Source organism: Phaseolus vulgaris, chromosome 2 (genome assembly GCF_000499845.2).
Source record: "Phaseolus vulgaris cultivar G19833 chromosome 2, P. vulgaris v2.0, whole genome shotgun sequence".
Classification (NCBI taxonomy): Eukaryota; Viridiplantae; Streptophyta; class Magnoliopsida; order Fabales; family Fabaceae; genus Phaseolus; species Phaseolus vulgaris.
In genome coordinates this window covers 28,132,487-28,149,623 of record NC_023758.2, presented here as the reverse complement: position 1 = coordinate 28,149,623, position 17,137 = coordinate 28,132,487, and the positions used below count along the sequence as shown (strand labels likewise).

The 17,137-nt window shown below is 32.3% G+C and overlaps 1 protein-coding gene across 3 annotated transcripts; it reads left to right on the top strand.

Moving 5' to 3' along the window:
* The first annotated feature begins 10,718 nt into the window (after positions 1–10,718).
* On the top strand, positions 10,719–15,720 carry LOC137811224 (cellulose synthase-like protein D3). 3 transcript variants are annotated; one of them, XM_068612874.1, is made up of 5 exons: positions 10,719–11,037; positions 11,159–11,270; positions 11,482–12,292; positions 12,786–13,593; positions 13,813–15,720. In XM_068612874.1, the coding sequence occupies exons 3-5, from the start codon at positions 11,505–11,507 to the stop codon at positions 15,568–15,570; spliced, it is 3,354 nt and encodes a 1,117-aa protein (XP_068468975.1). In that variant the 5' UTR covers positions 10,719–11,037; positions 11,159–11,270; positions 11,482–11,504; the 3' UTR covers positions 15,571–15,720. The 3 variants fall into 3 exon arrangements, with proteins under 3 accessions (XP_068468975.1, XP_068468977.1, XP_068468976.1); XM_068612876.1 differs by having other exon boundaries at positions 10,824–11,037; positions 11,460–12,292; XM_068612875.1 differs by having other exon boundaries at positions 10,824–11,037; positions 11,156–11,270.
* The last annotated feature ends 1,417 nt before the right edge of the window (positions 15,721–17,137 follow it).

The following is a 17,137-nucleotide window of genomic DNA, read 5'->3' as shown; positions in this document are numbered from 1 at the left end:
CCATTTTCAGACGTTGAGCACATAAAACTTGTGTTTATGAATATATTATAAAATGTGATGCATGAATGAAACCAAGCTCCACTAAGTTTTTACTTAGTCATAATTTACGTCACATAAGAATAATTAAGGGTAAGTTTTTACTTAGTCACAATTCATTATATATATTATATAAAATTGTTTTATTCTATACTGACTATTTTATAGTTTTTTTCGTAAAAATTTATACACATAATTTTCATCTTTATTTCAAAGATTGAAATGATAATTTTCATATGATACTCTAATTAATACATAAATATTTTTTTACTGATTTTTTATTTATTTATACGCGTGGTATAAACACAGAGATTTCATTTGTTAAAGACAAGAATTTAATAATACATTAAATCATTATAGTTTTTTGACTAACAAACATTATTATTATTATTATTAATTACGGTGGCATTAAGAAGAGAGTAACTACTATGAGATTTTTTTGAACTCTTGGATGGATCTAATACGTTCAACGTAACCTACACGCCACGAATTCACTCCCACGCTTTGTGGAAGAAATTGAAACAACTTGGAGAACATTATTCTTATTTTGTTTTATATTCTATTTCCATCACCTTAAAGCAACTTCATTCTAATTGACTTTTCCACCTAAAAAAATGTAACATGCACTTATACAATGGGCATGGGAAATGCAACAATAGAGGTTCATTATTGGATTTGTTTTTACTTTTCTTTTGACTTTGGACATGTGTGGATGGTGGTGGTTTAAATCATGATGAATTCAAGACCTTTATGCAATCAAGAATGCAATAAAGTAGAAATTGAAAAAGCTTTTATTTCCTCTCTCCATTTGTCCTTGTTTGCGTTTGGTCACATATTTCATCATGCAAGCAAATTGGAGATGCACATACTTAATCAGAACTCAAATTTATGGAGGAATGAATACATTGGAGTAGAAACACGACCACTCACATGTCAATTTTGTTTGCAATCTATTAGGGTCGAGCACGTAGGCATTGACAACAACACTTTTCTACTCTTATCCACAATTTCATAGGAAACTAATGATTAATAAAACGACCCTCAGTTGTTAAGCAACACAAGAGATAATAGATATGATATGCTGATGAACAAACTTTATTCTCTTGGGTTCTTCATTCTTTTGGGTTAGATAGGAATGTAATAATCTTTTTGTTTTATTGTGTTGAGTTATGCGTACTTGATAGATATGGATAAGATGAGTTTTGAATCATGAGTGAATCCATATATAAAATGTCATATTCAAATCAAATGAAGTGTTGGAGATCCCACATCGACTAGAGATTAGAGCCTTTCATTGTATATAAGTAGGTGCAAACCTCAACCCTATGAGTCGGTTTTATGGGGTTGAATTAGGCTTAAAGTGCACTTCGTAATATGGTATCAGAGCCATTTCGAGCCTAACCTATCGAGTGTTTGTGTTGGGCCTATCGTGTCACCCGCTATCGGACCGCTATCGAACCACCCATAATATATAGTCCCACGCTCGAGTTGGCAGTCTCGGTGTGAGGGGGTGTGTTGGAGATCCCACATCGACTAGAGATTAGAGCCTTTCATTGTATATAAGTGGGTGCAAACCTCAACCCTATGAGACGGTTTTATGGGGTTGAGTTAGGCTTAAAGTCCACTTCGTAATATCAAGATAAAAAATTTAAGGTTATGTGTTTATAATTCTTTCTTTCTATATATAATTAATTTTTACTTAATATGAGATTTATGATCTCACACTTTTAATTCTTCTCGATATTCTTCTTCAAGTGTGAGTTTCTATATATTGCAAATTTGTTCCACCTTAAAAGTGTTATACTAACGAGTTCTCTATTTGTATAACACTTTTACAAAGTGTGTCAATTGTTGAGTTCTTTGAGTGGACGCATCAGAGTATTGAGAATGATATTTCATCATTCTTCAATGTACACTTTTGTAATTGTAATGCATAATCAAAAGAATAAAATTGGTTTTTTATTTCTTATATATGGAAAATTCACTTTTACATGACAACCCTCCTATAATATATAGGAAACACAAAACATAACAAAAACATATAACATAAAATAGATACAACTACAACATTCTCTCCTTAAGTTGGATAATGGATGCTCATTATCACAAGCTTGCAAACAATATTCTTGAAAGAAGAATGAGCAAGAGTCTATGCGAAGATGTCGGTAAGTTGGCCAAGTGATCTAATAGGGAGAAGATAGAAGAGTTTAGACTAAATTTTGTCCTGAACAACATGACAATTAATGTTTATGTGTTTTGCCTTTCATGAAATGTATTGAAATAGTCAATTCCTTCAACTTAAGTATAACTCTTTGTAGTTAGACAAGTCTTATAACTTTCTATCGATCCATATACTTTCTATTTAATTATTTAGACCCACTCACAACCTATAGGTTTCTTGTCACACGCCAAGGTACTTAAATGCCAAATTTGGCTGCTTTGGAGAGCTTTAATCTCTCTTCCTATAACAATAATCCATTCATGATGTTTGCAAGCTTTTTCATAATTTTGAGGCTCATTCTGTGATGAGATAGCCAAGGTATATTTTAAGTATTTGTCAAATAGTTCCGTATATGACAAAACATATGAGATGAGAAAATTGAATTTACCTTTTGTATAACTAATCTTTTAATGGTAATCAACAACAAACTTTGGAGCTCTTCCTATCATGCTTGAGTGTCTTAGACAAGTACTTACTTGAACTAAGAGATATCTTGATCTTCTTCTACAAAATCTTGCAATTGACTATGGTTTTGGGTCCCTCTATTGTTACTTTCTTCTTATGTGTGCTCATCATTGTTGTACTCTATGTATTCTTCTTCAGTGCTTTGATTGTCTTCATGGGTTCCAAAAGGAAATGAAAATTTGATTGATCCACTAAAATGATGGAATCATGATCCAGATGACCTGCAAAACTCTTATATGGAAAAATATACTACATTCCTACTTATGAATCTTTCTATATTTTGAAGATCTGAAAGATCATAACCTTTAATCCCATTTTATATCCAAGAAAATACATTAGTGTGAGAATCAAGCTTAGTCATATGATTTTCAAGAGTGGAAGCAAAACACAAAGAGCCAAACACTTTCAAATTCAAGTATGTAGGAGGAAAATCATACAACATTTCATATGAAAAAGTTTCATTAATAGTCATTGATGGATTGATACCAAAAGATGGGTTGTTCTTCTTTGAGATTTGAAAAGGGTGGCGGAAGCAATGGATGTGATGGATCAAGAAGGGTTCATATAGAGTTATGGGTTCCTTGTAGGTGCATAAAATGTATGAAGAGTGATTGGTTGGGTCATATCACTTGGAGAAAGGTGAAGGTGAAGATCAAAGTGTCTAACCTAGAGAGACTAGACAAGGGAGTAGAAGCTTGCAATATTTGGCAGCATTTTACTCATAAAATTGATCTTGCAAAACATGAGCCAAAACACACCTATTTATAGGAGATGGTGTTTTGGAGAGCAAGGAACAAGGGTAGGATGGGAAATACACAAAAGAGTGGCTGCTAGGGTATTGACTAAAGTCAATGACGCACCCTCGGAGCAAAGTTCTAGAAGTTAGGTTAACTTCTTACCCTAAAAGGCTTTACTCAAACTACAATGATAAGCACACCTCCCCCATTATGCTAAAGGAACCCTATTCTACTGAAATTACAAATAAAGAAACTAGCTCCCATGGCTTGGGTTTTACTTCTTGTGGTCCTCTTTAAACATATAAATAAAAGTTTCTCTGTCATCAGTAGCAGAGTCCCAATCTTCTTGAATCCTCTTTGCCATGGACATAGTTGTTGGGCCTGAACCAGAGTCTGGGCCTCTTCCATTAGTCATGGGAGGAAGCCGGTTGGTTATAGGTACACATTGGAAACAAAATAAGACCAATATATTCTAGGAAAATTGGATTGAAAAATTAAACTACGAATAATGTTCAAACTATGTTGGTGTTTACGCTTTACAACATAATTTTGTTGAGGAGTTTCAACACATGATTTTTTATGCACAGTACCGTTTCTATTATATAACTCATCATAGTAAACAAAATTCTCACTATCAGTCATAACAACTTTAATATTAAGATTGAACTAGTTTTAACATATAGGACAAAATTAGACAAAAAGAATATAGTTTCACCCTTTGTTTTCATGAGATAAACCCAAGTATGCTTAGTATAATCATCAATAATAGTAAAAAAGAATTTATGACAATGAATAGATGTATTAGCAATTGATCCCCACATATCAATATGAATAAGTTCAAAAGCTCTTAAAATAACATATTCACTTTACTGGAAAGGCAATCTATGTTGCTTTGCAAAATGACATGTATCACACAAATCTACCATTAGAACGTATATAAGAAAACTTGGTGCACATTTGTTCAACAATTCTATTAGAAGGATGTCCTAACCTAAAATATCAAACATCAATATCTATATTTTCACAATTCAAAAACATTATTAGCACAAACTTATAAATCTATAAAAACATATGTAAAACTCTAAAGATAGTACAATCATCTATCCAAGTTAGCTTGACCAATCGTCCTAGATGTAGCATTATCCTGAATTTGACAAACCTTTAAGAAAAATATTAGTTTGCAATTAACATCTTCAATTAACCTTTACACATATATCAAATTAAAGGGAAAATTAGGTATGTATAGCACATTAAAAATAAAAAAAAGACTTCAAAAAATTTAATTATGCAAGTGTATTTTGTTGTAACATAAGTGTCATTAGGTAATCTTATTTTAATAAGTTTTATCTTTTAAAAGGAAAAAAACGAGTTTTATCATGTGTGACATGGTTAATAGCTCTCATGTCAAGTATTCAATGGGTTATACCTGATTCTAAATCTTTAGTAGATGATACCCTGCGTCTTTGTAATTGATTGATGCTATGATTGGATGAATATTGCAAAAGATTTAACATCTTATTAATTTTCCTAAGAGTAAAAGGATTGGAATTACTACCTTGTGTATATTCTCAACTTTTCTCTTGCATAAAAATGTTCCAAACATTAAGACTACAAACTTGCTTGTTTTTCTTGTCTAAATTGTATCCAGAGCATAATCTTGTCTCTATTTAAACCAAGGTGGGTATCTATGTTTGAAATAACATTCATCGATTGTGTGATTCATCTTGTGACAAATAAGTGCATTGCTTTCCTTGATCAATTGTTTGTTCTTTGCCTCTGCTATGATTTCTCCACCCCCCACATCCTTGAGCCTTCCAATTCAATTTCTTAGTAGTATTCCAATTACCTCATTTCTTAGTATTATTCGTAAAGACATTGCTTTCATGAACAACCGTATCAGTCAATTCTCTTTCTTTCTATATGACCAAGGAAAACACTTTGTTGATATTCGTAAGTGGTTCCATTAATAACACACGAGTCTACACAATGTTAAAAATATTGCTTAACCCTTTCAAGAAGCATAAGACATATTTTTTATTCTCTGTAATTCCAATGATTTTGGACAACGTGCAACTACATATTATGTTGCATTTGCAAATTGGGATGAGTCTCAAAGATTCAAATTCCTCCCATAGAGTCTTCAAATTAGTATAGAATTGTGTGACACTTTTTTCTCCCTGCTTCACCGAATGTATCTCTTGCAACAGATTTAAGATTCTAAACCCTTTTGAAAATCTTTATTTCAGGTCTTCCCACAAAATTTTAGCTATCTCGATGTATACAATACTTTCAACAATATGTGATTCCAAGGTTCTTGTAATCCAAGAGAGGATCATGACATTGCATCTCTTTCAAGCTTCATAGGTTGCGCCATCTGAAATTTTAATATTATCGTCTAAGAATTTCAATTTATTCTTAGACAATAAAACTCTTCTCATACTCATACTCCAAGACTAGTAGTTTGTGTCATTAAACAACAGTGATACAAGAAATGTTATAAAATTCTCCCCCGAGTGTAAGTAATAGAGGCTTGATGTATTGGAGAATAAATTCACAGTATTATGCATTTTGTGGTTGAAGATTACATCGAGATTAAAAATTGCCAAGGAAAGAAGATGAAGAATGATCGAAGAAGAAAAATGACAAAGAGGTCATGCGGAAGAAAAGTAGGTTTTTCAACCTGCTCTAATACCATATTGAGAACGATATTTCATTATTTTTGAATGTATTGTAATAATTGTAATACATAAACAAAATTAGATGAAATATAATTGTTTGTGTATTTCTCATATATGAAAAAATCACTTTTACAAAACATGCCTGCTAATATATATATATATATATATATATATATATATATATAGAAAGTATAGAACATAACAAAAAAAACATGTAACATAAACCAAATATAACTATAATACGGGGAGAAATAGTACCTAACCTGATGAGTTATGAGTCATGGGTTAATCCATGAGTTTAATACCACCTCTCAAAAATTTAGCAATAATTAGGGCGAGGCAACGGAAGAAAAGAGGTGGGGGCCACGCGGATATAGAAGGTAAAGGGACCCACATTATGCGAAGCCACGAAGCTATTGGATTCATACTTTGCGGCTTTCACATGCTCTTCTGCTACGCGGGAATATCCTTCATCCATTCCTATGCATTCTGTAAACTAAAAGTAACAACACCACATTCTTTCTCTTCATATTGCTTTTTTTAATACCTTTACTTAAAAACACTCTCTTCTACATATATGGGCTGTTTATGGGAATTATTCACTTTAATTATATTTCATAATTTAAAATTCATCATCATATGCCAACATATAAAAGATCGTTGATTTAATTTATTGTTAACTCTTCTCATTCTCATCTTTTTTAACAATGACCAATAAAAAAAATAATATGAAGTGTAAAAAAAAATTGTTATTTTCTCTTAAAAATGTAATCCTAGGTGTAATTATTTTTGTTCGGACGGGAATAATCATGATATTCGGAAAATAAAAAACTCTAATGTAATGTTTAAGTAAGTAATTACAAATATAATAATGTTATGATAGTTATCGTGAAACTAAATAAATGGATATATTCGTCAGTATTGCCTGTTATACTGAAATAAGAGAGATATTTTGGTGGATTATGTGATTGATTGGTTGATTTTTATTTTATTTTTGAACTCTTCATTCTCATTACTTAGCCGAATGAATTTGAGGTGACTGTGATTGTTTGTATTTAGTGATGTGTGTGAAAATATGAGCATGCAAAGACAAGAAAAGTTGATAATTCTTCACACATGAGTAAAGAAATATGAAGAAAAGTCAGTTGTAACACTTATTTTATCTTGTTATCTTTATTTTTTTAATGCAATTAGTGGTTATGAGTGATAGATTGATGGTTCTGCAATGTTGTTGTGGTGATTTGGTGTTGTTTTAGTGGTGTTTTGAAGTAAGACTACATAAATTAGAAGTTTTGTTAATCGATGATGAATATTTGCAAATCGATTGATTAGGTGAAATAAAACTATCATATAATTGATTATCAAGTCATATACGCTTTTTTTTCAAAAGATAATCGATTATATATTTTTTCTAAAATAAAATCGATTATATATAATGTATATTTTACAAGGATCCAAAGGATAATCAATTATATATTTTTTCCAACATAAAATCGATTACGTATAATGTATATTTTACAAGGATAATCAGTTATCCTTCCGATAATCAGTTATCCTCCCAACTTATAATGTGATTTTTCTTTTAATATTTAGATAAATTATTTATTTATAAATATATAGAATAAATTATTATATTGTTAATTCAAATTTTATAATATAATAATAACATTATTATATATAATATAATATAATATAATAAGATTAAAAATAAAAAAATATATTAAAATATTAGATAAATTGATGTAATAAAAAATATTAATAATATTATTAATAAGAATACTTAATAGTATTATAAATAAAAATAAATATTAATAACTAACAATAAAAAATATATATAATTATAATATATAAAATATAGTTATTTATAATAAAAATAAATTTATATAATAATAATAATATTATTATTATTATTATAAAAACAAAATATAAAAATAATATTATTATTTATAAAAACTATTTTATAATTAAGAATATTTAATATTTTTATTTTTTAATTTAAAAAATAAATTATATCTATACCCGTATAAAGGAGATTCTTATCTTTAACCGATCTTAATTTTTTTCTATTTTATCCTTATATTAATATTTAATATTATTATCGAAATTCTATTTTTTTTCTAAAACATATTAAAATAGTTATCAAAATGTAGAGTAATTTTTTTTAATTTAATTTTCTGAAATATATTTCCATGTTTTCAATTTTCACTGACGATTGCTGCTTTCCAATTTTAATCTTTCTTTTTCCTCAAATCTATTGAAACTCAAAATCATAATTTTCATGCTTTCTCTATGTCTCTCATACAGACGAATATACATAAATTTATATTTTATTTAAATAAATATATATATATATATATATATATATATAATAGTAAAAATAAAAAATACGGATACACGTGTACAAATATTATTATTTTTAATTAAAATAAATAAATTTTTAATATTTATCTATGTTCAACAATTTTACATAATTTTTATTTTATTCAAATTCAGTTCTTACACTGAAATAATGTTTTAATTACAAAAAACAAAGATGTACAAATTAATAAATAATGTTTTTTTCAATTATTTTTAAACACAATCAAATTTAAAATTTAGTTTTTTATTAATTACAAAATATACTAATCACACATTATTCATAAATCTGTGTATACTTTTCTTTCATTTTCTTTCACTTTCTACTCTATTTACCTTAATCTAAACAATCTCATTTTCCTATCAAATCAATCATTTCCCATTTCCTCAAAAATTTTCCAATTCAACAAAGCATTCAAGTCCAACCTACTACATGTATTTATTTTATTCCTTTTTATCTTTGAAATGCATGTATGGAAACAAATAATACACCTTTCTCATATTAATTATATTGAATAAAACATTGGAATGTTTTCAATAATAAAAAGAACAAAATTATACTTAAACTAAATTATTAAAATTAAAATGCATGAAACATAATATTTACAATATCCAGATTACGATAATTTAGGGGTGCAAATAATATCTAACTGAGAATTATCTTATTGGGTATACACTTGGTTGGATCACAGATCATGAGCATATGATAGAAAATGTTTATTCACTTAGTTTTATTTATTTTACTGTTTATAATAGTTTGCTGAAATGATTTACTTGCTGCTATTCATTTTGAGGATATTATAGCTAATTGGTGTTATTTAATATTATCCAAAACCTTATCTAATGGAGTATTATTATAATAATTATTATTATTGTTATTATTATCTTATTATTAATTATTGATTAATAAGCGGTTTACCCTTTGCTATGCTATACATTTGGTTGGATTTGGTGCATCAGCGGCAGTGCTTAGGATGGAAATATATAATAAAATGTTGATTCATTTTATTCAATTTATTTATTTGACCATTTATTTGCTGGAATCATCTACTTGTTGCTAATCAATTGGAACATATCAAATTAACCTCCTTTCTTTATAAAGTTTTGAAAAACACCATCTTATAATACACATTAATTTATTTGATCTTACAAAATGATATCCTTTGTCTTAGATTTAGAAACAATAATTTAAGAACTACAATATACTAATAGCATCATCACTTTGATAATGACAATCTTTTGTTTTCTATATTAAAAATATATTTCCATTAATTTTTATTACTCCCTATGTGTTTATAAAAATCAAAACTGTCAAAAAGTTACCCAAAGAAATCCAACAACATGTAAACATCTATACATTTTTTAACCAAATAATTTTAGGGATATCTTTATATCTTATATAATTTATTGATAACTCATTGGATCTTTTTGGTATATTTTTTCAAAAAATTTCAACAAGTGTACCAAATTTTAGCTTAAGATCAAAATGTTTATTCTTTCCAATAACACTAATAACCTTAATATGCATGATTTAGTAAAAGAAGAAGAGAGAGGAAAAAAGATAATTTACCTTAGATAGATCTCCTCCTACTTATAGTAATATAAATATAACCCTTGTCTATGATAAATTTTTATATAACTATTTACTCACATCTTAAAAAGCAAAATAATTATTATTATATAAAAATAATCTATTTTAATTTTTTTAAAGATAATAACATTTCAGGGTATATAAATAGTTACAACCTTACCTTTTAAACTAATCTTATAAGATTAAATTAGACTTAATTTTTTTTTAAATATTTACTCACATGTTAAAAGGACAAAATAATTATTATCATATAAAAATAATCTATTTTGAAAATCCTTTAATAGTAACGACCTAATTTAAATTTAAAATTAATTTTTAATCATAAAAGCAATAAATCATTAATATTAAACACGTTAATTTTGTCAATAAAATACTCTCAATAACCTTATAATAAGATGTTGTTTGTATATTGTTTTTATAAACTAATATCAGCAATTAAAATTTCCCTGTCTAGTTATTGTAAAAACTAATATACCTTTAAGAAATTAATTGATTTTTATCTTTGCATGAAGTTTTTTTAAAGTAATTAAATTAGAAAAGTTAAAAAGCATATAGCAAATGAGTAGAATGCAGTGGAAAAGAGAGAACACGTGAAGTTGGCAGCAGTAGAAAACTGATCCGTCCGCGTAGAAAGCGTTTGGATTAAAAACAAAATCCATTTGGTATCATCAGATACTTGGTAATTCCCGAAAGAACCTCTCCGCAGTAATAAAAGAAGAGAATCACGCTAATTTATTCGCATGCTTTGCAAATTCTTTTGTCTTCTCAGATGCCGTGATCATTGGCACATTGTTAGAACATCATATGACTTTATATTCTTTCTCTCTCTCTTTTCCTTTTCCGACCGTAAAAGCTGTCGTCAATTCGGTAAAAGCACCAAACACACCCTTGCTTCGTTCCCTCACCAAACTCCCAAAACCAACTCTGAAGTTTGAAGTTCAAGCACAGTTTAAGGTGGCTGGCCGGCATTGATTTATTTAATTTAAATGTGGACGAGGATGTGATCTGTTATGTTCTGTCTCTCTGTGTTGGAATTATTAACTGGATTTGTTTTTGTGACGTTTTTGATTAGCAGGTTTTGAAAATTGGTGTCTGTGTTGGACTCAGTCCTGTTTGCTCCCTCTGTAGAGAGAGGTTGACACTTGACGGCGTCAGACACGCGCTTGGTTGTTATTGTCTTTGAGTTGGTAAGACATTTTAAAGAAACTTTCTTTCGCATTGCAATTCTTTATAATTCATGTGTTTCGTCTCGCCACTTGACACATTCACAGAGTTTCTCACCGAGGGCTGAGCTGTTCTTTATTTGTTTTCCGTGTTTGAAATTGTTGTTATTTTGAACAATTCTAAAGTTTCATCTTTCATATAAAATGAAGTAGTGGGTGGTGTGTTGAATTGCAGGTTCTGTAGTGTTGTTCATTATCATGGCTTCTAAATTCAAGCATGGATCCTCTATGGTTCGGAATATCACGCAGCTGAGCAATGATTTGGATCAGGAGGGTGAGAATGGGAGTGTTGGCCTTGCTACCTACACAGTTCACATTCCTCCGACGCCCGATAACCAGCCTATGGAGATTTCTCTGGAGAGGTCTAGTTCTCGGAGAGCGGAGGATCAATACGCTTCTAGTTCTTTGTTCACCGGTGGTTTTAACCAGCTCACACGTGCCCATTTGAAGGACAAGGTGATTGAGTCCGAATCCAGCCACCCCCAGATGACTGGTGCAAAAGGGTCCTCTTGCGCAGTGCCTGGGTGTGATGGAAAGGTCATGACTGACGAAAGAGGGTTGGATGTAGTCCCTTGTGAGTGCGATTACAAGATTTGTAGGGATTGTTACAGAGATGCTTTGAGGGTTGGTGAGGGGATTTGCCCTGGTTGCAAGGAGCCTTACAACGAGCCTGAGGTGAAATCACAGGCACTGCCTTTGCCTCCTAGTGCTAGGATTAATAAGATGGAGAGGAGGTTGTCGTTGATGAAATCAGGGACGTTGACGAGGAGCCAGACTAATGAGTTTGATCATGCTCAGTGGTTGTTTGAAAGCAAGGGGAGTTATGGATATGGAAATGCTATGTGGCCCAAAGAGTCTGAACCTGATGCCAGTTCTGTATCTGGTTCTGAATGGATGGGGGGCGACCCAAATGTATTCAATGAAAAGCAGTGGAAGCCCTTGACCCGGAAATTGAGTATCTCTGCTGCAATTCTCAGTCCTTATCGGTATGTGTCTCTTTTCCTCTTAATTTATTTTACCCTGCTTTTTTGCAGTGCTAGTGGAGATGCATTTGTGAGGTTGGATTTTCTCATTGCTGTGTCAATCCAATGTTTATTTTATGTTATGGATTATGGATGATAGTTTTAACTCAAGTTGGAATCTCCATTATCTTGCATTCAATTTGAATTAGTTTTCTTTGCAAATGATTGTACCCCCGCTTTTGAAGAATTAGTATATTTCATAAACATCTACTTTTTAAAAGGAAGACAGAGAATGGGTGAAACTATCATGTGTTACAAAAAATGTGCTTTGCTACTGCTTCATAACTTTGACTGTTTTCTTGTTATTGTTACTATTAATATTATTTGTCTAGCTTCTGGAATTGATCACTGTGTGATATACGTTCTATCTTCCGTATATATTAGCAATAGTATCTCAATTAACGTATGAACTATAACTAATCTAAAATTAACTTTTATTTGCTATTTTGAGTTTCAGGCTCATTATATTTGTTCGGCTAGTGATTCTAGTTTTCTTTCTAAAGTGGAGGGTCCAAAACCCCAATGATGATGCAATCTGGCTGTGGGGCATGTCTGTGGTTTGTGAAATCTGGTTTGCCTTCTCCTGGGTGCTTGACCAGTTTCCTAAGCTCTTCCCCGTAAATCGTTTTGCTGATCTTGATGTTTTGAAAGAGAAGTTTGAGACTCCTAATCCCACCAATCCTACTGGGAAGTCTGATCTTCCGGGAGTAGATATGTTTGTGTCAACTGCTGATCCAGAAAAAGAACCACCACTTGTTACTGCCAATACCATTCTTTCTATTCTAGCTGCTGATTATCCTGTTGAGAAACTCTCATGTTATGTCTCTGATGATGGTGGTTCGCTCCTAACTTTTGAGGCCATGGCAGAGGCTGCAAGTTTTGCCAATTTGTGGGTTCCCTTTTGCCGGAAGCATGAGATTGAACCCAGGAACCCAGAATCTTATTTTAATCTCAAGAGAGACCCCTACAAGAACAAAGTGCGCTCTGACTTTGTGAGGGACCGCAGACGAGTAAAGCGTGAGTATGATGAGTTCAAGGTTCGGATTAATGGCCTTCCTGATTCAATCAGGCGGCGCTCTGATGCTTATAATGCTAGTCAAGAAATCAAAGCCATGAGGAAACATAGAGAGAATGGAAATGAAGAACCAATGGAGAATTTGAAAATTCCTAAAGCTACATGGATGGCTGATGGTACTCACTGGCCTGGCACTTGGACAAATGCTGCGCCAGAGAATTCCAGGGGTGATCATGCCAGTATCATACAGGTAGTTATCAATCTTTATGAGACTCTCATTATTCATTAGTACTTAATATTTTGCATCCCAGTTTTGTTAGCTGTATTCCCAAGCTTCAGGTCCTCAGTGGTTAAAACTCTCATTATCCATTAGCTTAGCGCATTTGTTTTTATTCATTTGTACTTAAAAGTAACATATTTTAGTGTAAAACGTTGATTTTAATGATCATATGCCCTCTCTAAAATGCAGGTAATGTTAAAACCCCCAAGTGATGAACCACTGACTGGCACCGCATCAGATTCAAATGCCTTGGATTTTACTGAAGTTGATATTCGTCTTCCTATGCTTGTCTATGTTTCTCGTGAAAAACGACCCGGCTATGATCACAACAAAAAGGCTGGGGCCATGAATGCCCTAGTTCGAGCCTCAGCTATAATGTCCAATGGCCCTTTCATTCTCAATCTTGACTGTGACCATTACATATATAACTCTCAGGCCCTGAGAGAAGGAATGTGCTTCATGATGGACCGTGGTGGAGACAGGCTCTGCTATGTCCAATTTCCTCAAAGGTTTGAAGGGATAGACCCCAATGATCGCTATGCCAATCACAACACTGTCTTCTTTGATGTCAATATGCGTGCTCTTGATGGAATTCAAGGTCCTGTATATGTTGGCACAGGATGCCTATTTCGAAGAACTGCTCTCTATGGCTTTGATCCACCCCGGAACAAGGAAGAGACCGGTTGGTTTGGTAGAAAGAATAAGAAATCTTCAACAGTGGCATCGATTTCTGAAGCTGGTGCTGAGGAACAGTCATTGAGGAATAATGACATTGAGGATGAAGAAATGATGACTGCTTTTGTTCCCAAGAAATTTGGCAACTCCAGTCTTCTTGTTGATTCAATCAGGGTGGCTGAGTTCCAGGGGCTACCTCTTGCTGATCATTCATCCATCAAATATGGACGTCCACCCGGTGCTCTTACACTCCCTCGGGATCCTCTTGATGCTGCTACCGTTGCTGAGGCCATCAATGTCATCTCATGCTGGTATGAGGACAAGACTGAATGGGGCCTTAGAATTGGATGGATTTACGGGTCAGTTACTGAAGATGTTGTGACAGGTTATAGAATGCACAATAGAGGATGGAGATCTATATATTGTGTGACCAAAAGGGATGCATTCCGTGGCACTGCTCCAATCAATCTCACAGACAGGCTTCACCAGGTTCTTCGGTGGGCAACAGGCTCAGTTGAGATCTTCTTTTCACGCAACAATGCTCTGTTGGCCAGCTCTAGATTGAAATTTCTGCAGCGGATTGCTTACCTCAATGTTGGAATCTACCCTTTCACTTCCATCTTCCTTATTGTGTATTGCTTCCTTCCTGCTCTTTCACTCTTCACTGATCAGTTCATTGTTCAAAGCCTTCAAGTCAACTTCCTAGTTTACCTCTTGGGAATAACCTTGACCCTTGTCATCCTTGCTGTTTTGGAGATCAAGTGGTCTGGCATTGCGCTTGAAGAGTGGTGGAGGAATGAACAGTTCTGGTTGATTGGAGGCACTAGTGCTCATCTTGCTGCCGTGCTTCAGGGTCTGCTAAAGGTGATGGCTGGCATTGAGATTTCCTTCACTCTGACATCAAAATCTTCTGGTGATGACGAAAATGACGAATATGCTGATCTCTATGTCCTCAAGTGGACATCTCTTATGATACCACCAATCACAATCATGATGGTTAATTTGATAGCCATTGCTGTTGCAGTTAGCAGAACTATATACAGTGAGGATCGTCAATGGAGCAGTTTGCTTGGAGGTGTGTTTTTCAGCTTTTGGGTTTTGGCTCATTTGTATCCCTTTGCAAAAGGGCTAATGGGTAGAAGGGGTAGGACACCCACTATTGTGTTTGTATGGTCAGGTCTAATATCAATCACTATCTCACTCCTTTGGGTTGCTATTGACCCTCCCTCTGGTAGCAGCAGTCAAATTGGAGGGTCATTCCAATTCCCTTGATTTCTAGTGCACATTTTTCATGTAGCACTTGTAAGTAATACTGGCCTTGCTGGTGATCAGATTTTGTAGTCACCATTCATTGTTCGACAAGCTATTACTTCTCTTTTGTTAATCATACAAGAAGGAATGAATCATACATTTTTTTTACTACGTTCTCATCTGACACTTTTTCAAGCTATCTGGTTGTGTATCAAACCGTGACAAAGTTAATTATAAAAGGCAAGACCTTCTGGCTTGCAAAAAAAAGAATTACAATGAGTTCAAGTAGAATGACAAAAGAAATGCAAGCTTTGGATAATTAAGTATGAGAAATAAGATTTAGAGTTTAGTCTATACTTTCTATCATTGCAAATTTTTATGCAGCTATTTGATAAAACTCACAATTTATTATTCAACGTGAATAAAGTGATATAGAATGTTCCAACTTAATTAATAAAACTCATTATTCAATGGCATTTAGTATGACAGAAATTTTGTCGTATCCAGTGTGAATTTTCTTTATTCAACACGCTCTCTTAATATAGTGTGATGTGAAATGCTGTCTTCATTTTCCGCGCTGAATATATGCAGCATCTCCTATTTTCACTTGTCATAGAAGTGATCCTTGTTTTCCACTCAGCGTGTTGCTTCAAATCTTCCAATCTGGTTAATTAGTGGGAGAAGCTTTCAATCAGAACTCAGTTTTTACTTTTACCCGTTAAATTTTTTGGATTGTTGTCCAATATAAGTCTCCACTTCCAGTTTTTCGGTGCCACTTCTGAAAAATTCAATATCCAGAAGAATGGAAAATGCTCCATTGACTGAAAATGCTTTTAAAATTGGCCCAAGCTTTTCTGTCTACAGCATGTGCATACTACTATACTAGTTTCAAGCATCACAGTTGTACACTTGAACAGGTGAATCAACTTATGAGATTTTTCAACTTGCAATAGTCTTCACTTCAAATCTTATATATACACACACATCTGTATTATATGAAATACTTTATTTTTTATACATCATAACAGCCTTATCTAAAATCAAAGATTATATCATAAAAAATGTTAGATAATTTATTAATATTTACCATACTCAACCTCTTTAGAATTTTAATTTTGTAAATGAAAAAACCTTCCAGATTAATGTTACTGCAAATTGTTAGTGAAATTAATTATCAAGAGTCTTCATCTCAGTAGAAAATAAAGGTGTTGATGAGGTAAGTATAAATGGTTTGTCAAAAAAAAGGTGTTAAATTCTCAAAGGTTACGCGTGACAGCTTAACTGCAGCTATTAGAATTCAACAACTGCTTTGGGTCTTAGAAGTGGGTTACTATGAACTTCTCTAGAAGATTGCATTTATAAACATTTCAGATCTTACTTACGCAGCTAGGAAGACGTAAGAATTTGACTTAGTTTTTTAACATTGTACAATTTGATTAACTCAGAATCATTGTTTGACATTTGACACGGTTCTCAAATACTGTTCAAATATACATAAAAAGCAAATTCCAAGCCCATTAAATTAATTAATTAATTAATCACTGGAAAGGAAAAAAAAGACATCCTTTATGCAAACGTTTTCAAAAAT